This window comes from Pleuronectes platessa, chromosome 9, assembly GCF_947347685.1.
Source record: "Pleuronectes platessa chromosome 9, fPlePla1.1, whole genome shotgun sequence".
In the NCBI taxonomy this organism is placed as follows: domain Eukaryota; kingdom Metazoa; phylum Chordata; class Actinopteri; order Pleuronectiformes; family Pleuronectidae; genus Pleuronectes; species Pleuronectes platessa.
The window spans coordinates 15,287,529-15,308,559 of record NC_070634.1 but is presented as its reverse complement, the minus strand read 5'-3'; the positions used below and the strand labels follow the sequence as shown (position 1 = coordinate 15,308,559).

The 21,031-nt window shown below is 40.6% G+C and overlaps 2 protein-coding genes across 5 annotated transcripts; both read right to left on the bottom strand.

Annotated features, from left to right (window-relative positions):
* Nucleotides 1–1,233: 1,233 nt before the first annotated feature.
* On the bottom strand, nucleotides 1,234–5,060 carry mibp (muscle-specific beta 1 integrin binding protein). Its single transcript, XM_053431068.1, has 8 exons — nucleotides 4,803–5,060; nucleotides 3,659–3,749; nucleotides 3,199–3,247; nucleotides 2,800–2,974; nucleotides 2,142–2,213; nucleotides 1,926–2,032; nucleotides 1,687–1,772; nucleotides 1,234–1,535 (listed from the first exon to the last, which is right to left on the bottom strand). The coding sequence occupies exons 1-7, from the start codon at nucleotides 4,826–4,828 to the stop codon at nucleotides 1,687–1,689; spliced, it is 606 nt and encodes a 201-aa protein (XP_053287043.1). The 5' UTR covers nucleotides 4,829–5,060; the 3' UTR covers nucleotides 1,234–1,535.
* Nucleotides 5,061–6,868: 1,808 nt separating this feature from the next.
* atcaya (ATCAY kinesin light chain interacting caytaxin a) lies at nucleotides 6,869–20,254 on the bottom strand. Of its 4 annotated transcripts, XM_053430131.1 has the most exons (14): nucleotides 20,035–20,254; nucleotides 19,501–19,906; nucleotides 17,991–18,090; nucleotides 13,464–13,522; nucleotides 13,118–13,369; nucleotides 12,200–12,373; nucleotides 11,879–11,981; nucleotides 11,518–11,649; nucleotides 11,332–11,418; nucleotides 10,882–10,980; nucleotides 10,623–10,658; nucleotides 10,446–10,517; nucleotides 10,297–10,349; nucleotides 6,869–9,122 (listed from the first exon to the last, which is right to left on the bottom strand). In XM_053430131.1, the coding sequence occupies exons 3-13, from the start codon at nucleotides 18,065–18,067 to the stop codon at nucleotides 10,322–10,324; spliced, it is 1,119 nt and encodes a 372-aa protein (XP_053286106.1). In that variant the 5' UTR covers nucleotides 18,068–18,090; nucleotides 19,501–19,906; nucleotides 20,035–20,254; the 3' UTR covers nucleotides 6,869–9,122; nucleotides 10,297–10,321. The 4 variants fall into 4 exon arrangements, with proteins under 4 accessions (XP_053286106.1, XP_053286104.1, XP_053286107.1 ...); XM_053430129.1 differs by having other exon boundaries at nucleotides 19,501–20,254; XM_053430132.1 differs by having other exon boundaries at nucleotides 6,869–9,118; nucleotides 19,501–20,254.
* Nucleotides 20,255–21,031: the final 777 nt, after the last annotated feature.

Here is a 21,031-nt window from a genome sequence, read left to right as displayed (position 1 = left end):
CTAATTAAAATATGTCTTGACTTCCATTCACGTTGGAAATGAAGACCCTTAAAATACACTGCCCCTACCTGACCCTTTTCCATATTTAGCTGCGGTATGATAAGTTGAAGTTCACACTGTCTACGCCGTGTCAAGTCGAGGTATTCCCTCAGGGGGAAATGAGAAATTATTCTGGCCTATTTATACGTGCAGGGAACATTGGGTGATGTCAGCACGTACGCTGGGCCTCCAGAAATCTAAATCCACCACTAATATCCTAAACCTTGTGGTTAGTCTGTGACCTACTCATTGACTCGAGTGAAGGCAGCTATTTCAGAGATGAAACCCCCGCCCAGAACAGATACAGGGGTTTTCACAATCGTTCCTGTCTCTAAAAAAGATACGAGGGGAAATTGGCCGAACCTGGAAGTAGTTCATACGGGTTGTTTAGATTCTCTAATTCAGAATAATTTGAGTTTAACTAGATTTAAATCCTGTGTGGTAGGTCCAGAGGAAAAGGACCCACTTTCTTCTAATCTGAAACTCCTGACTAAACAGGTTCTTACTACCCTCTTTAAAAATTGCCCCCAACCCTTTTTTTTTTTTTATTAAACAGTTAATCAAAGTTAATCAGAAATGGTTCCGATAACTGTTCCTCAACTCTGTTTGAGTCTAATTAAACAGGTTGGGAATCCACAGCCACCGTTCCGAGGTCTGACAGGTCCAGGGTCTTCGTGTGGAGTCTGAAAGTTTTTCCCACGTCTGAGCGTTTCACACCGGTTTCATCCAACAATCCAAACACATCCAGATTGGGTTAGGTTCACTTGAGACTTCAAATTGACTGTGAATCGTTGTTTGTCTCCATTTCAGCCCTGAGATATGCTAACCCATCAAAGGTTTACACTGCCTCTCACCCTATGTCAACTGTGATTGACTCACCCCACCCGGACATTCAAGTGATATTGAGTAGATGGAGTAATTCCTCAAAGAACTCTTAATGTTATTCATTTGAATGCAGAATGATTGATGTGTGGTAAATTGTACAGCTAAGAATTTGCAAATGTACAATGTGATATGTTGATTGGTTGTAAAATGGCATCACTTCATTCATGACTCAAATTCTCTTCTAGGTAAGACTGAGCTGTCTTAATAAAGTCTGATAAAGTTGCCATTACGAGAGATAATGAAACTGAACACTAGCTTCATGTCCGCTGCCAATACATTTATATGGGTGATTAAAGAAAACACAAATGCTTGATTTTCTGTATCAGCAAACAGCAACAAATACATTTATTTGTAGGAGAATGCAATGGGCGAACATATGGTCCAGTACAAATCAGTGCTTACAGATAACAGTAAAAGAGGATCAGTAGAATCATGTTTCCAGGAAAAACAAAAATTGATCATCTGAAGATGATAAAAAGACAATGATAAGTTAACATTGCTCTGCTATATATACACAAATAATAAAATTAGATTAAAAAAAACATCCTTAAAAAAAAGAACCCTCAGGACTATTTACAAATTCTGTACAGGGATGGAGAGGAGTCTTCCTGCTGCAAGAAAGAAGAGAACACGGGGTCAGACCAGGTTGTGCACGTGTAATCTATACAAACAGGGTTCCAACAGGGATTTCTTTATTTAAATTGTCTCTCACTTCACTATATGATTGTACAATACTACTACCAACAGTGGTTGGTTTATTACCTATAAACGATTGAGCAGGTTGTTCTGAATGTCTTCATACACCTGGTTGTAGATCTCCTCCTTGGTTTTCATTCCATCCAGGTACTCTGTAACAGACAGGAAGGCATCAGATGAGAAAAAAACTAAAACTGTCGGGACCTTCTAAACAAACAGATTACACTGAATTTCACAAAGAAAATATGAGCAATTATCTTTAAAAATAATAATAATCTGGACAAATCAACACAGCTGTAACATACCAATATTCAAGCAGTTGTCCTCCATCTCATTCCTGTGCTTCAGGTACATGGGCCAGACGTGGCCATCAAACAGGCCGGGAGGGTCGGGGACAGTGTACTGCCTTGTACTAATAACAACACGTAAGATACAGGTTAAAAACTTCTCAGGAAAAAAATTCACTGAACATACAAATATGCGTGATGAAATATAAACAAACATTTCGGGAATAATCTCACCTCCTCCTTCTTTTGCTTTCCTCATAGGGAACTGAGATGTAATAGCACTTGTTGAAAACATCCAGCAGGGGCCTAGAGGGGAGAAGAACCATGTCATGAGAGACTTTTAAACAAACTAGAGTAAAAGGAGTAAAGTCATAAAACAGTTCAGACTGTTTCTTATCTACATCTCTGCAGCGTGCTCCACTTTCAGTTTCCAGCACACGGTATCAACCACCCGGCCCCAACTCTTAAGGACAACTCTAGAGCCTCTTTCTGCTGAACACCTTATCTCGCACTGCAGAGCCCGCCCCGAGTCTACATGCAGGGGTCTATGTACATGTGCCGGTTGAAGGAAACTAATCATGTGACTCAACAGAAATAACACAGCAGAGTGTTTGTTGTCATGAATTTCTCCGAAATTTTAGAGAACAAGACGCCCTGTTCCCCACCACAGACAATTCTGCTGTCAATGTGTTAAAGTGACACAACGTATTAATCTATAAATAGACCACACGTATGAACTATGCTTCTGTGGAGCTACAGACCACAATTATTCAAGTGGGTGGCTCTAGGACTTAAGCCTTCATGTCTTTGTACAAACTATATTGTCAGGTTAGAGGAGTTCCTCAAGATGAAACGAGTCAATGTAAAGAATAAAATATATGTATGAACTTACAGGTAGTTGTATAGCAGGAAGCCCTCCACGATCAGGATGTGGATCTGGTCGTCTGGGTCAGCCACAACTGAGGGGGAATACAGCGTGACACCATGAGAGCGGGCGAACTTCACAGGGTTCTCTATCCATCCTTTCACTGTGTTGGTCATGGCCTCCATATCCATTGCTGTGATGACTGTAGAGGAAGATTGGTAGAGAGCAAAGCAAGGGAAGATTAGAACAGAGTCAAACAAAGGCTGTAAAATATTGGGAATGTGTTTGTTTGTTGTCTCTGGAGGTTCTTTTCAACTTCATGTTGTGCATTTTAAGGGCCTTACGTGTATGTAATATTGCTATAGTACATGGTATGTGAATGTAAGGTCAACAATGAGACACTGGCAGTCTTCAGTGAAGTCTTACCATCCCATTGTCTAAAGCCATCCTTCCCGACTTCTATCTGATCAGGTTTCTGAAATAACAGTCACCAGTAAAACACTGCGGCAACCTCACAGCTCTGAACACTTGCAGTCCACACTCACATGCAAGAGTTAGGACAAAGAGGACACACACATAAAGGTGGAAAAGGCTCACTACTTTGGGAATGGACTAAGTAAAGCAAGCTATTGCTAAGTGCACTGCTTGATTAAAATAAGAAACAAGGAAATGTAAAATAGATTGCAGATGTTAAAATCTGAACACGAGTAAAACTACTAAGAAATTAAAAGGGGATACAGGAAAGAAAAGCAGGAGAAAGACTAATCTGCATAGACCTAGAGATTCCCATATCTACAGCATAGAACGATTACATTCGAGGGAGCACTAACATGCAATGTTCATCAGAGAGAACAATTCTATGAAATGTCCATCTGCTAAAACTCACCTTGAAAAAGTCATCCTGGTGCACAACACAGCAGTTGGGCAAAGTCTTGATCAGCTTGTTGGTCAGGGTGGTTTTGCCACCGTTAGTGACTCTGAAAGCAGAAAAGCGACAGAAAAGCATTAATAACTTCCTGCAACAATTTGTTTGTAAACAAGCATCTGTGGCAATCTTGAAACAGAAAAATTTAAAATGTGTCTTGTTTATATCGCAGGTAATTTTTGTTGTATAATGTGAACAACAAGTCAAGTAAACACGGGCTGAATTTAAATAGATTGTGATCAGCAGCAACATTTAAATAGACAAATGGAGCTGATTAAAAAAAGGCACATTACTGTTGTGTGAAAATGAAAAAAGTGATAACACACTGCTGACTTACAACCAGGCCAACATTATTTTTTAAATTAAATTGTGGAATAGAAGCATCTTTGCACCAGAAAATGTGACTGTGGCGCCTCATGGTTTAAACTAGTTATTTTAGTACATATGATAAAAAAAAAGGTCAAGTTAAACGACATAATAATTAGTAACACAAAGTTAAGTAAACATGTAAGGACCCACTGTGGTGAACAGCAGCATTTTAATAAGGACATGCGGGGTTGAATAATAAAAAACACATCGCTGTTCACATCAGTGTTAAATACTAAATACAATAAACGTGTGAGATCATGATTTACAGCTGACTTATAGATGCTCATGTGCACGTGGACCTGTCTTTGTCTGGGGACTCTCCACTGATCTGAACTCTCCCTCCACTTTTCCAACCGGGAACTCGGCGGTGAATTTTCAAAAGTCCCGCTCGATTTATGTCAACAGCGGCCAAACGCGGACACGACTTGAAACCCGGTGTCACCGCCCGGCTCCCACGTTTTCTGGCGGGCAGCCGATAACGACCGTGGACAGAGTTTCAACCGCTGATAACCAGAGAGGAGCTAATCTATGTAATTTAATAACTTTTACTTTAAACACTAGTTTGCTTTGAGATGAAGGCACCAGACGTCAGACTCCATCACTACACGGACTAGTTTAAACTTGTAGGTGTAGCTGTGACATTGTGGTGTTTCAGTTAGTTACACATGTTATCAAACATTCATAACATAAGCCAATACTCATCTGTTAGATTTAAACATAAAGAAAACAGACTTACCCGCCAATTCCAATGATGTATTTCATTTTCTTCGTCGCTTCCGGCTCGTCCAGTTCTACGGGAGCTGAAGAGGCTGTTTACAAACGACACGTAAAGAGAGATGGAGGATCGAACTGGTCCCGGGTCCGTCTCTGCAGAGAGTGTGCTGTGTGTCCGGTTCTAGACCCGCTTCTCCTGCTGCTCGGTCCCTGGCACCGGGAGGCTCCGCGCTTTATATACAACACGCGTCACACCACGTCACGGCAAAGGCAGCACGCGACGTTCTCGTGTTTTTACGTGCTCGCGCTCTTTTTCCACCTCCCCTGCTACGTGCCCCCCGCGAGGCAGCCAATCAGAGCCAGCAGGAGCTCTGGCCGCCAGCCAATCTTTGCACGGGATTGTCTGGCAGCTGTCGGTGTGTGTCAGGGAAGCGGAAGTTGATCAGGAACTAATCCAGCTGCTGATCCAGCTGCTGAGGTGAAAAACTACTGATGCTACAGACATACATTTAAAATCTTGAGTTTTCCAGGATGGTTACAAACCTAAATAAAACTAAAAACTATTATATCCAGTTATAGAAATATACAACTTGAGTTACCTGTTAATATTTAAATCAACCATCTAATGCTATTTAAGTAAACTTTATCTAACGTTGTATATTCCATTTTCACATTTTCTATTTCATACTGCATTAGATTGTATTGTATATGTGTGTGTATATGTGAGATGAACTTTTTCACACACAGCTACTCATCAGCTTTGGATTTATCCACTGCTTTAGTTATTAATCTATTCGTAACCTCCACAGTGAGACCTAACTTCATAGGAAATCAGTCAAATGAGGATATGAGTCACCACATGTGAGTCCAAACAATATAGAGAAAGCTCAGAGTATTATCGGCAATTTATGTTCCAGATCGAATAGTATCAATTGTTTGTGGACATTGTTTGGTTTCTGTGAGCGTCTGGATATAATCACTTTCTGCACCTTTCTCCCTGCCTCGGCTTTCTTTCCCAGTCTGTGTGTGTCTGTGTCACGGGTGTTTCTATTTGTGTGCGTCAGAGGGCATAGGTCATAGGTCAGGGGCTCTCCATGACGTGTTAGGTGTAAAGGAGAAGGTTGGTGGGTTGACCAGTGAGGACCTTTCATCTCACATCATCATGATGTCAAAGGGCTCTGTGAATCCAAGAAAGGACATTTTTGGAGCTTTGAGGGGACATGACATGATCACAGTCCTGCCTGAGCATCTCTGGAAGTGGTGGCTTCACACAGAAAAGACAACCCCGCAGTAACATGTCCTTGAGCACATACATGTCTTTTTCTAGAGGAAAGCATTACATCATCACTGGGGATCTTCTCTTGTGAGAAACAATGAAAAAGGATATTTATTTTGGAAACAAGCATTACCTCATTCATATGAACAGATCCTCTGCTGCTCTGTGTTACGAACCCGTATGAATGTGTAACAGCAATGTTTGTTAGTTGATTACATGCTAAAATTACATGGCTGTTTGTTGTTTGTCTATATGTCAGCCCTGTGATATACTGGCAACCAGTACAGGGTGTACCCCGCCTCTCGACCAAAGTCAGCTGGGATTGGCTTCAGCTCATCACACATCCCTCATAACAGATATGGATGGATTCATTTATGGATTCATTTATGAATGGCTGGACAAATTGCTGTATAGCGGTGGTTCCCTTTTCCCTCTTTTATCAACTCAGTAGTTACACTATTGAGAATACTAAGGAAAGGAGCTAGCTATAATTGTATTGAAATAACATGATCCCAAGATTAAAATGTATCTTCCCACACATATTCCTATTTTCCAAATATGTACTCACAAGAATTAAAACTTAAGACCTAAACTAAAAAAATGACAAAAGAAATATGTGATTGAAAGCATGACAGCAAATTGAATTGTCTTTTAGAGCACATGAATTTCAATAAATAAACTATTATACTTTAAGTTTAACTCAGTTAATCTTAGAGTTGATGAAGCATGACAGTCCAATATTAATTTTTTGAGTAAAATATATTTTGCTTTTTACTGGTCTATAAACAAACACCACAGCAGAATTTGGGAGCAACAATTTATTGACTTATATTTACATGGAAGAAACAATCATGGCGACCTAGAAAGAATAATCTTTCCCATTTAAATCCGAGCGAACGTTTTACAGCAGACAAATGGTAGGCAAACTATTTGTAATAATCTAGACATTGTGCTTTTCTGTTAAGGACAGCAGGTCACATCAGCAAACCCTGGCAATGGTACCAGGTTTAACTTAACTAAGATAACCTATAAATCCTAACAACTAAAAAGGCTAAACTTTACATTCCTCTACTTAATATGATTCTCTTTAAGCTCAAAAATAGGCACTCAGTTCAGCCAAAAATATATAAACAGAACAACCTTCCTTATATAACAGGCTATGGCTGCTGTACTGGGATCATATATGTTTGATGTAACGGCTCAGGTTTGATTTACTGTGATCATCACATCCAGAAATGACTGAAAAGAAGTGAAAAGTTAAAACCTTTTCTTGAACATTCCCACAACAGAAAGGCAACAGAAGAAAAGGAGCATCGCAATTGAAATAGCTGTTTAGAAACAGATATGTCATGAGTCCTAGTTTTTTTATCAAGACACTTAAGTGTGTCCCTGCTGAACTTACAGCTACACAACTGCATGATATCAGTCATGCTCCTCTTACAACAACACAAACACAGCTAAACATAAATCTATCACAGTCTCTAGTTTTCATGATAAAATTGAAGAAAATCCTACAGTGCAAAACATATCAACAGTATACAGGCAGTTCTTTACAAAAATAAAATCTCCTTCTCCTCCTGCTACAATAATTGAAGATGAGAAAGAATTGGAGGAATCCCCAGAAAATGTCTATTCAATTGCATTATACATGCAAAAAAGAAATGCACATGTCAAATAAGACTTGTTTCAGGAAGAATATAAGAATACGCTACATTAACGGCATCCCTCTGTATTGAGATCCAAATGCCTCAGCTGCGACCTTCCTTGAAGAGGCTGCATATTATCATGCATCGTCCGCAGTGATAAAATGTTTCCACAATCTGAGCTGACAACAAATGTCAGCTCAAATTTAAATTAAAATGTACATTTTAAACATTGTTTTTTCTAATGAACATATGGTAAGTAATTGAAAACAATGTTATCCTGCTCACTGTTAGAATGAAGTCTATTATAAATGATTTAGACATGTTCTGCTTATTGTAGACATTTAAGAAACTCTGTGAAAGAAGCATAAAATGCAACATCAGTCTATTTTGTCTAGACTGCCGTCACTTACACACAGATTTCACACATTATTCTGTATCTCGTGGGTAACTATTTTCCATACACAGAATATGTAGGCTGTATGACACAAAATAATGACATCATGAAATCTGTTGTGTGGCCACATGTGACACAAAATAGACTCATCAATGTGCAGGTAGCTTAAAACATGTATGATTATGAACACACAGAGAACTGAGGCACATCGTGACATAAGGTCACACGACAGATGGAAGACTACAGAGGAAACGGTGAGATCCGGAAGAAGAACTTTAAATGATCCCTATATGTCGGAGAGTGTTAGTACATTTCAACATCTTCAAAATGTCAATACAATAAGAGAGCATTTGACGTATACAGCAGCTATGTGGCAAACAAAATAAAAGATGAAGGCCTCTGATCATATGGAGTAACATCATTATTATATCTGCATTACATTGACACACCAGCGTCAGTATAAATATGTGTTATCACAGTGATCTGGTGATGTCACACAGACACTAGCACAGTTTCTATTCAACCCCTCAGGTGTAAGTCAGACCTCCCTCTTGTCAAATGAAAAGGTTGCAAAGAACTCTTAAATCAACTTTGATTTCAAACAAACATCTGCATTTTTTATGGTAATGCAGTGAATTTACTCCTATTAACAACTTTCTACTATTTTAGTTATTGAAGAGTGATTTTCTGTCCTTGTTCCCGGCTTATAGAGCCTCAGGATGATGCAACATGTCAATATGGGAGACCACACAGCGGGGTAATGAACTGATGAACACAGTTTTCATCAAGAAACAGTTCTTGCAAAGTTCTGAAGCTCAGTGGAGCAGCGTCTTCCCCAGTGATATCTACACCTCCCACAGAGAAAGAACAAGATGGTTCCAGGGTTCCAGACAGAGGGATTAAAGATGGAGCTTTCAGAGCTTCAACTGGAGGACGATGGCACAAATCTTCAGCTGGATGTTGGTGGGATAAGGAAGCTGCTTCTTAATCAAAGGTTTCATTCTCAACACCTAAGTCACATCCTGGCTAAAAGGAGAAGGAGATGTTGGTAGATGAAAATTACAAAACAGTGTAACATGAGAAACATGTTGCTTTTAAGGCTAAAGTCAAATAAATACATTAACAATAAGTAACGATCAAATTAAAATTAGTAATTCCATAAAATGTATTTATGAACTTTGTCCCCGCCTGATATTATTTTGAGTTATACATAAAGAATCAAGTCCAAGCTGGGGGGTTTCTTTTTGGAGTATATGTTTTCCTCGTGTCTATTGGGAGATTTTTCCAGGAGCTCCGGCTTCCTCCCACAGTCCAAACACATGCAGGTGTTAGGCTGAGGTGAATTGGAGAATCTAAATTGATCTTAGGTGTGAATGTGAGTTTGAATGATTGTATGTCTCTGTATGTTGACCCCGTGACACACTGGATACACTATCATTGGAATTTCAGTCGTTTGACCTTTATCAGCAGGACAGACAGCTACAGCACGCTACCGTTTAAATTCTTAAACCAGCAGGTTCAAACCAGCTCAGACTCTTTAACACTCAGACTCTATGTGGCTGTGGATAGGACTTACTCCTGGGGGCTGTCTATGTAAATCCCGTTCGTATCACGCTGCCTTCGTTTTGGACCCGATAGACACAATTTTACACCAGCTCTTCAGACATTTGCTCTCCCTCAAGGTTTGTTCTGTGTTGCATCGACTACAAACTCGTGCTGTCTGCAGGAAAAACTTAAGAACTTTGATTAAACTCAAGCAAAGATCCCAAAAGATCCTCAACATTCATCCATTAACTCACTGCTAATTATGAAGGTCAATCCTAGAGTCAACCTGAAGCCAATCAGAATGTGTTTGGGCTGTGGGAGGAAGCCGAAGTACGAACATGCAAACTCCACTTAGAAGGTCTGTTGATGTGTTGATGTCTTTCCCATGCACATACCACAACTTGTGCTCAGATAAAGTCTGAAGCAGCATTACAGCATACAAGTATTCTATTCCAATTAATGCAATCTAAGAAAGTCTCTTTGAAATATGTAACTCTGCTCTAAATCCTGTTTCTGTATTAAAATATATAAAAACATTACTCAGGAATGTGGAATTGCTGCAAGTTTGAAATGCATTCAGTAACGTTGAGGTTCCATTTAAAAAAACAGTGCCATCTTGTGGATAATAAATAAAGAAGTGGAGGAAACTACCCACCTGCAGAGTTCTGTCCTTCTCACAACTATTGATCTGCTATCACCGACTTTGGCCTGAAAATGAGAGAAAAAATACACACACATATATGAAGACAGTTTCCCAAATAGATAAATGTTAAATATGAAATTAAATCCAGTGAGGACTGGTACCTTGCAGACTTTTTCACTGTCTCCTGAGGGACTGAGTGTTGCTGCTCCTGCTGCCTCTGCTCCTGCTCCATCCTGCAGGCACAGACAGTGTGAGTGTCATTCTTTATAGCTATTGTATTTTTATGTAGTTGAGTGCTGTTATCGAAATTAGAAAAAACAATTATGGATCTATTTTACCTTTCCCTCCGGACATTAATCCTCTCCTCGTCAAATCTGAAAATGAGTGACACTGTTATATCCTGAATTCACAAAGTAAATCCTTCCGTCTCAGCCCATTTACAGAAAACTTGCATTATTAATTTAATTTCGCTCTCAATTAAATAACATTGAAATAATCATTTTACAGAAGACATACAGCAGGAGTATCACAACTGCCCACAGGTTGAGAATCACTCCTGTAGCTCGACTTCTCCATCTAGTGGTCAGAGACACTTACTGCACCACACACTCTGGGACGTGGACGTGCTCCATGGGGACGATCTCGGCCAGTTCATCCAGACTGTGGACATACTGGATCTTATTCATGAACTTCACACTGTGGATGGATGAGGAGGAAACAACAACACAATCATAGGTTAACATCATAGTACTGATAATGTATCAATGAACAGTTTGTGTTACATTTGAGTGTAAAAGGCAGTTGTCAACACATTAAACCTCTTTGAAATTGTAACTTAAAGAGTTTGTGTAATAAAAAGATATGATAATATTCAGTCCAAAATGTGCAGGGCCATCATTAACTTAAAGGGCCTTAATTAGCTATGACAGAGATATCTATAATTCATGTGGACGTTGATCAGAATAACAAAAAGCATTCTAACTTGTGCACAGGAATTTGGGGATTCCTCACTTTAACCATACAGTCATTGGTGTCTGTGTGTATCACCTGATAAAAGGCCTGGAAATAGCCAGGACTGTTCGTATGAACCACGTTGGATGAGCGATGACCAGGGACTTCAGGTTCTTCCTCAATCTGCCATCACAACACAAACAACAGCTCCATTCAGTCGGCAGATCTTTCATCTAAAAGTCGTCAGCAGTTTGTTTTCCTGTAGCTTCTCCTTTTCCTCACCTTCTGTCAATCATCTGGTAACATTTCTTGAGCCAGCTGATCCCGGGCATCTTACTGCGAGGCGTGGCTCCGTTCATGTAAATGATCAGATAATCTTCAGCCACCAGCATCTCCAGGCTGCTCACCATGTACCTGGAGGACAGATGGGGGGAGATTGGTTAAACACTCATTTCAGAATGATTGTATGTAAAGAAAAAGGATCATGAAAGGATCACTTAGAGAACCGTTTGTCCAATTTCCCACAAGGTGAACGTAGGTCAGTCAGCTCTGATTTGGGAGCTTAAATTTATATAGATAATCCATTCATGTATGACATCAAAGCTGGCACTTGAAATGTAAAAGTCAGTCGTGTTTAACTCACAGGAAGAGGTTTTCCATGATGTAGTGATAATCTGGACAGCTGCTGTCAGGCAGGTAACAGGCGGAGAACACAATGATGGCATTGAGACCCTCTCCGTAATATCCTGATGAGAGAAGATCCAGTAAATCACAGACAGTGTTAAAGCAGCAAAAGTTAACTGAGGTATGATGAGATCTTTATGTCTGTCTCACTGGTGTTTACCTGATAATGACGTTGTAATATATTAATAATAAAGGTTGTCTGTTTTACTGAATAAATTAATCTTTTATATTTATTTAGAGAGTAAGGCCTTCATTGAGTTATCAAATGGATTTCACTGACCTCCGTGTGTGATGACCCGTACGTAGGGTCTGATGACCTGCATGTCAATACGATGCTCCTGTTCGCCGATCACTACTGTTCTCCAGAGGCGTCCATTGTTGGTGTTCCCCTCTTCGTCCACTTCTCCTGAGCCGTTAGCGGGACCTGCCTTGGCCGAGGCCACCGGAGTGTCGTCTGAACACAAAAAGACACAAAGATAGGATTTTCTTTAATATGCAACAGCCTGCACAGTCCCAAGAGTAAAATGTATTGTCTATTCCTTTTAAGAGAGATTCTGAGTGATTGATTAAAGTATCACTAGCTTTAACGAAATTATGTTTGTGTATATTTGTGTTTCTTCCTAAGGATTAAAATCAGTATGTGCTTTGTTAGGTTTTGATTAAATCTAAATGTAAATATAGTTTCACCCGCATTCTGTGCATGCAGCTTTCAGATTGTAAAAGCATATTGGGTATGGGTTGTGCAATAAAAAAAATGCCTTCTTGATCCTAGTATACATATATATATATATATATATATACCCATATATATATATAAGACTTCATTTTATGCAGTTTTACATGACATTTTTTAAATATTAACATAAAAAGTACCGAAACATAAATTAATTAATTCCAAATTCCATCAGATTAAGATTAAGTGAAACAAAGAAATAAATCAGATAAAACACTAGAATTGGAAAGTTAATATTAGATTTAAGATTCCACTATTTCTACAAACCTCAGCAAATAGTCTGATATGCATTATGTTGAATTTAGATAATAAATATAGATTCTTAATACAGTACATGAGAAACTGATCTCAGTATTCAGATGACCTGAAAACATAATATTGAATCTGAGTTATATTGAGTGAGAGTTATAAAATCGAATAAAAGGTATAGTTGACAGGAGTGCAAATATATTTGTAACCTCTGACCTTCCCACTCCAACTCATTCCCATTGGTGATGAACTCCAGTGAGTCCGTCTCGTCTGGTGTATCCATGTCATCAACGTTGATGTCCAGATCGTCCGGTGTGTCCAGGAAGTCCTCTGACAGCAGAGAGCCCTCACTGTGATCCAGGGACAGGTTCATATCCGGGGCGAGCAACGTGCGCCGCTTACGGTGGGATGAAGACCCGCCGCCATCTCCTCCTCCGGAAGGGCTCACGTTCAGGGAGTTAGGGGGAGCTGCAGAGGAGAGGTGAAGAGAGGAGACTGTATCTGAAACCATGAAGGAACTCATCCGTCCATCAGTGATGATCCAGTTGTCAGTGACACTTACAGCCTCTGTTGTCTGTGAGACCACAGGAGGGATCCATGTCTCCGTACTCTGGTAGTGGTCTGTAGGGAAACACGCACAAATAAACAACCATGACTTAGCTAAAAATAATATATGGTTCAATATTAAATATACTGTATACTAATACAACCCAAAGTCAAAGTTCTGCCAAATAAGTGTGAGTCTGTGAGTCTAAATCAAAATTAAAGTAAAGCAAGCATAAATATTAATAATCAGAATTTTTTTTTTGTTCTCCAACATGCTATGGTCTCTATGACTTTGTCCACCCAGCAAAATGTAACATTGTGAATAGGATTAGACATGGATGTTGTCCCTGATCTGGCTATACGCACTAAAAAGAGCTGCGAGCTGAAGAGGATAGAGACGGTAATTACCATCTCTTTGGGGAGAGATGAAGATTACAGAGGGCGGAAAATTTAATGGAGGGGAAAGGGGGAGGAATGACAAAGAGACGAGTGGAAGAGAGGAGAAGAAGGCTTCTGTGTGTCCACAAAGCTCTGTTATTTACTGTTGACAACCTATGGTCAAAGGTCAACATCTTGCTCTTAATATAAGTGAGTGTGTGTGTTTGTGTGTGAATTAACCTTTGCACATTATTTAACATGAAATAAAAAGCCATTTAGTCTGGCTTTATTGTAGTGTTTTATCAAGTTTATTTGTTTTAAATAATAATAGTGTATATTTTACCCAATATTCAATATGGATCCTTATCATATATTTTTATGTATTTAGGTTTTATTGACGTTATACTTATGAAGTTGCCTGTAAGGAATTTATGTAATCATTTTTCATTTTTTATTTTTACTGCTTGTTTATATTTTATTGTTATCTTTTTTTATTATTAATGGTATGAACTGGTCTCTAAAATCAGTTTACCCATTAAAATACCTTTGAACACCCTGCGTTTAGTCAGTCACATGTAAACCACTTTGAATCACATTAGATTTGATCGCAAGCTGCTTTATAAATGAAGTTTGATTGATTGATTGGAGATGGCCTTTCGTGAGTGGTTTAGTGTCGATCAGTAACAACACCGAAAGAGACCACAGCACTGAAAATAGACTCGTACAGTTAAGTGTTAATAGAGCTGCAGCGGGGAGCTACAGCGCACTGTTATTCAGCAGGGGGCAGTTTTTAGCTGCATTCCTGTGAAAGTCAACTGCTTCTCCCACCCATCTGCAGGCGCACAGTGCTTGACAGTGTGTGTGTGTGTGTGTGTGTGTGTGTTTGTCTGTGTGTGCCCTTCCTCAGCCAACAACACTGGCTTTAGCCCAGAGACACAACCACAGCTGAACATTCTGAATCTATTCCCTGAGGAGCCTTGCACTGAATAACAGTCCAACACCCCCTTTGTCAGAATCGAAGCCCCTTTCTATGAACATAACAGACTGATGGGGGTTTATTCTTTCAACAATAGCAAGAGAATCTCTTTTTATAATGGCTGCTTTGTCGCGCAGCTACATCAATATCAGGATGAACTGATGATGCTTACCTTCAAAAGGATACTGGTTTTGTCAAGAGCCGATTCAAATGAGCCTTTTAACCTCACACACCTCTGTGTTTGCTTTGTTGAACCATTCACAGTCTTCTGAGCTGACGGGGGACGAGTAGCACTCTGAGGCTACACCTCAATAATCCATCTGCTGCTGAATACTCCTCAGCCTCTGTTTGCCTTTAACCAAAAATCCTGCCACCATTTTCCTGGCGATGCTGTGTTGTTGATCAGTGGCTGCTGCTGCGTCACATGACGTAGACTGAGACCACAGTGCACCTGCTCCCTGGCTTCCTGCTTCCCATCCGAGGAGGAGGAGGGAGGAGGAGGATGAGGAGGAGGAGGGAGGGAGAAGGGAGCTCAGCACCAACTAGCATCACACGTCTCTCTCTTGACTGCTCTTTTTCTGCGCATCAAGAGTTTCATTCAAACCTCTCATCATCAAACACCATGCCTGCAATTTCTAAATTGCTTTTGTTTTGATTGCACTGACATAAAATGTATGGCATGAATAATTTTTCTCAGTTTCCTCTCCTGCTGCGACAGACCATCGATCAGATTTCCTATTTCAGAGCCTCTCACTGAACATCAAATCAAATGTCAGCCTGACCTTAAAGCTCATTGTACTAATCATTTCACACGAGGATAGATATACAGTTTAAATATTGCCCTATTAATGCACAGAAAGCAGAACGTACACAATACAAGGCTATCAATAGTTCCCAAAATAGAAAGTGTCAATATTTCAAGCAGAATGTCACTCGAGCACTTACAGTGCCTTGCATAAGTATTCACCCCCTTTGGACTTTTCTACATTTTGTCATGGTATAACCACAGATTAAAATTTATTTCATCGTGAGTTTATGTAATGGACCAACACAAAATAGTGCATCATTTGGAAGTGGGGGGAAATATTACATGGATTTCACAATTATTTACAAATAAAAATCTGAAAAGTGTTGAGTGCATATGTATTCACCCCCTTTACTGTGAAACCCCTAACAAAGATCTGGTGCGACCAATTGCATTCACAAGTCACATTTGCAAGTCACATAATTAGTAAATAGGGTCCACCTGTCTGCAATTTAATCTCAGTATAAATACACCTGTTCTGTGACGGACTCAGAGTTTGTTGGAGATCATTACTGAACAAACAGCATCATGAAGACCAAGGAGATCACCAAACAGGTCAGGGATAAAGTTGTGGAGAAATATGAAGCAGGGTTAGGTTATAAAAAAATATCCAGAGCTTTGAACATCTCTCTGAGCACCATAAAATCCATCATAAGAAAATGGAAAGAATATGGCACAACCGCAAACCTACCAAGAGGAGGCCCTCCACCCAAACTGAAGAGTCGGACAAGGAGAAAACTAATCAGAGAAGCAACCAGGAGGCCCATGGTTACTCTGGAGGAGTTGCAGAGATCCACAGCTGAGGTGGGAGAATCTGTCCACAGGACAACTATTAGTCGTCTACTCCACAAATCTGGCCTTTATGGAAGAGTCGCAAGAAGAAAGCCATTGTTGAAAGGGATCCATAAAAAATCCCGTTTGGAGTTTGCCAGAAGCCATGTGGGAGACACAGCAAACATGTGGAAGAAGGTGCTCTGGTCAGATGAGACCAAAATTGAACTTTTTGGCCTCAATGCAAAACGCTATGTGTGGCGAAAACCCAACACTGCCCATCACCCTGAGCACACCATCCCAACAGTGAAACATGGTGGTGGTAGCATCATGCTGTGGGGATGCTTCTCTTCAGCAGGTACAGGGAAACTGGTCAGAATAGAGGGAAAGATGGATGGAGCCAAATACAGGGAAATCCTTGAAGAAATCTGATGCAGTCTGCAAAAGACTTGAGACTGGGGCGGAGGTTCATCTTCCAGCAGGACAATGACCCTAAACATACAGCCAGAGCTACAAAGGAATGGTTTGGATTAAAGAATGTTAATGTCTTAAAATGGCCCAGTCAAAGCCCAGACCTCAATCCAACAGAGAATCTATGGCAAGACTTGAAGATTGCGGTTCACAGACGGTCTCCATCCAATCTGACTGAGCTTCATCTTTTTTGCCAAGAAGAATGGACAAACCTTTCCATCTCTAGATGTGCAAAGCTGGTAGAGACATACCCCATAAGACTTGCAGCTGTAATTGCAGCGAAAGGGGGTTCTACCAAGTATTGACACAGGGGGGTGAATACTTATGCACCCAACAGATGTCAACTTTTTTGTTCTCATTATTGTTTGTGTCACAATAAAATTTATTTTGCACCTCCAAAGTACTATGCATGTTTTGTTGATCAAACGGGAAAAAGTTTATTTAAGTCTATTTGAATTCCAGTTAGTAACAGTACATAATGGGAAAAAGTCCAAGGGGGGTGAATACTTATGCAAGGCACTGTATCTCCACCAAAGCTCAGCATGTCCCCTTATGGAACCGCATTTAAATTCACTGGATCCACATTTCATGTTAATCAGATTGAACATACTCATTAGTCCATGAAACATGCCTGGCTTTTTTCATCAAGATTCAATCCTTATTCTCTGAGAAAGGAATGAAAATGTAAAAGAAAAACTGCCCGGTAGGACAATGCTAAAGAAAATCTTTGTGTTCTTTCTTTACCACAACCATGTGCATAATGTCATGACAAACAAACACAGATGAAAACATAACGTCTTTGGTAGAGTCACAGCACACATGTATATAAATATCAATGAGTCTACACAAAGTAAACCAAACTGAAAGTCATACAACTCAGCCTATAATGGTAACTAGTAGTCAAACTGTAATTAACTGCATATTTAGTCTTAGATAGTTAAATATTTACCTTTAAACTCAAATATACTCGTACAAACACACATTCATAAACATGTGCCACGTGGCATGAACACCCACAGCTCACAGAGATGCGTTAAGCTTCTCTTCTCTTCAGTATATTCTCAACCTTCAACGTCAGTCCTATATTTGACAGTAATGGAGCAGAACAGATGATGACCAATAGAAATGAAAAAGGAACCCACCTGGGGAAGTCTTCATCCTGCCACTCGTCTTTCACTTCCATGTTCTCCATGCGTAGAGTCGCCTCTGTGGTGCCCATCCCTCAGAGAGGAGAGCAGGGGCCTGCAGGTGACAAGAGAGGAACCACTTCTCAATGAAAATCCTTTACAACAGATGAAAGCTGTCAAATGAAATGAGTGTCCTCACAACAGGCTGCACCACAGAGACACGTGTTTGAAAAGTTGGCATTGTGGGAGGATTTTTCTCCCCAAATAATGAACAATTTCAATACAATCTAGGGGCTGATACCAACGCTGCATGGTCACGTGGCTTTTTATAACCCTGCCCACCGGGGCACATGTGAGAGGCATGTGACGGAGTCGGAAAGAGCCCATTTTCTGCGGCTCTATTCTCATGAAAGTCAAATATTACATATGAAGTCGCTGCTGGTTGGAATTCAAGAGGCCAGGGTGGACGACAACTTTCAGCCCATTTAATCCCCCTGCTCGCTGCTGCTTAATTCCACCCGACTGATGCAGCCACCGACTTTTTGATCTCTGTTCACACTCGTGCTTCATTTAACCAATGGTTTTAATAGAAAAATCTTCAGTTCAAACCAGAACTCACATAGTGATGAAGATTTTGGGGGAAAAAACATGCAGAAAAAAGGTTATTTGCACATTACATATATTAAGAAAACTGGAGAGTGAAACAAAGTTAAAACAGTGTGCAGGGGTTTTGAGAAACCACAACAGGCTTGTGAAGATGGTTTCCCTAAGAAAATAACAATAGTCAGCAGAGCAACATAGATTTAATACTAATGTGTTAACACGTGCATTATCAAAAGCGTTTCTAGATGCACTCTTGCCTCTTTGTTTCCATGGTTTGATGCTGACATTCAGCTGCAGTATCACAATGCAATGGTGGCACATGAATAACAGCAGCACAGGTCTGCACTGGCTGGTGAACTGTGGCTGTTTAACTGCACGTTAAGTCCTATTGTACTTCTCTGCTTATATATAAAGATCCCCAGTGTCTGAATGACGGAGGATTCCCAGTCGGTGATAAAGGTTATACTTGATACCGTGACTAAATGTGGTACAACCTGCCAGGAGTGGGATTATGACAACCATGCTGCAACACAAAGAGTCAACGACAGTGGCAATTGGTTTTAGTGGTTTTGGCAGCAACACTTAAGGTTGAGTATAAGCTATAGGACGGCCATGTTTTATATAGGGGAAGTATTTCGGCAGGAAAAGAAGCAAACACGAGTGATAATATGGACTATAAATATATATATATCATTATATAACATATTATTAAATGTGTCTATAACCTACAACAGGTAATTTAAACACACTGTTCATGTACAACCATTGTTGTCATTCCAGTCATATATTGTAGAAATATGAATGCTGGAAAAAACATATGCAGCACATTACCAGTACAGAGTCAAAGGTTCCCACTGCCTTCCCTTTTCATGCAAGGTGTAAAAGGTGCAAGCAGATTAGAAATGCATGGACGTCGACTCACATGAGCGGTGCAAGATCCCCTCGAAACCCTCTCTGTGGTCCGTGCCTGTGCGTCCTCCCTCCTCCTCCTGCTGGGACACAGATGCAAAGATGCGAGGGAAGAGAGTCCTGATCCCCTCACGCCTGCAGGGGAGCATCGGTCGGGCTGAAATCTCCCCCTCACCCTGCTCTCTGTCTTTGGCTAATTCACATGCACACACACACACACAAACACACACTCATGCACAGACACAGTCGTACAGTGTCCTCAATATCAGCCGCTCGCCAGCAGCAGGTGTCTGGAGACAGGGGGCACCTCTGTCTGTGATGGACCCTCCCTCCTCCTACTGGTCTCCTCCGCCTCTGGCCACCTTTGTTGGAGAAAGACTGGCCGTGAAGAGCGAGCCGACAGCAGTGCTTCTCAGCTCCTGCATCCACACCAACCCAGATACAAATTCCTTAAATGAGGCTGCTTCTGCTCTGGAATCATGATTTCACTCTTTATCTCCCCCTTTTTTCTCAGCCTCTGATTGGACAACCATTTCCCCCTCCTTACCTCTAATTCATTTCCAGTCCTGCATCCACATCCTTTCTGGGGAGGCAGCTTTTCTGGATTTTGCTTAAATACCTAACCTCAACGTGGGGGGAAAAACATTTGAGCACCAGTCTCTGTGTCCCTTTACTCCATTAGATGGAACCTGCAGCTATTTTCAGTGGTCCTCTATATGTGGTTGCTGTTCCCTGGCAACAGCATCAGTCTCCATGCAGAGCACTCCCCCCCCCCCCCCCCCCCCTCCCTCCCTCTCGGTCTCCCCACCACGTCTCTCTTGCCCCAACTCTTCCAACACATATTCATTATTCTCCCCCTGACTTCACTTGCACACGACCAATCATATCACCCCACCAGTTTCCCTGCAGAGCACTCTGACTTACTCTGCATGTTTCTACAACATGCCCCTATCTATTGAAAGGATGCTTGTGCATCTGGTGGCAGTAGTAACCCCCAGAAGTTTAATAATATGTAAATAGTTTAATTTAATTTTGTTTATTTTCTAATTGTGTGCTACCGCTGAGACGCTGCCTGCAAAACCCAAGGTCATTTTTTACAGTCTGTAAGAAAGAGGTGTGCAGATGTTTCCTCTAACACTGAGTTAGGATATAAAGATGATGCTCAGTTTAAATCTTCTGGCTTCAGAGTCGCAGCCTCTGGTTTGATTTGCATTAGACAGCAACTCGGTGCAAGCGTGACTGACATGCAGCTGATACGGCAGGAGCCTGTGCAGGAGAGACGAGAGGAATCACTTGTACTTACTTCCGCCTTCGCTTCGGGATTTACGTATCATAGCCGATCATAGCGTTACGTGTTTTATCTCTTTAAATCATGTTGCAGACCTGAAATGACACGTGCACAAACACACAAAACAAGCTCACTGCAGTGGTGCAATGGACCTAAGTACAATTACTTTGTGTACTTAAGTAGGATTTTAAGAGACTTGCACGTTACCTGTTTCATATCACCTGCTTTTAATTTTAACGATTAATATCTTACATAC

Bases quoted from the DNA above. Each gene is read 5' to 3' on its own strand.
- atcaya (XM_053430129.1), bottom strand. From the start codon at position 18,067: ATGGGCACCACAGAGGCGACTCTACGCATGGAGAACATGGAAGTGAAA. The intron at 12,374-13,117 runs GTCAGAGGTTAC...TTTTGTGTTCAG, and splicing joins GAATGAGTTGGAGTGGGAAG to ACGACACTCCGGTGGCCTCG. The intron at 10,981-11,331 runs GTGATACACACA...ATCCATCCACAG, and splicing joins ATTTCCAGGCCTTTTATCAG to TGTGAAGTTCATGAATAAGA.
- mibp (XM_053431068.1), bottom strand. From the start codon at position 4,828: ATGAAATACATCATTGGAATTGGCGG. The intron at 3,750-4,802 runs GTAAGTCTGTTT...TTCTGCTTTCAG, and splicing joins TACATCATTGGAATTGGCGG to AGTCACTAACGGTGGCAAAA. The intron at 1,773-1,925 runs GTATGTTACAGC...TGTCTGTTACAG, and splicing joins GGACAACTGCTTGAATATTG to AGTACCTGGATGGAATGAAA.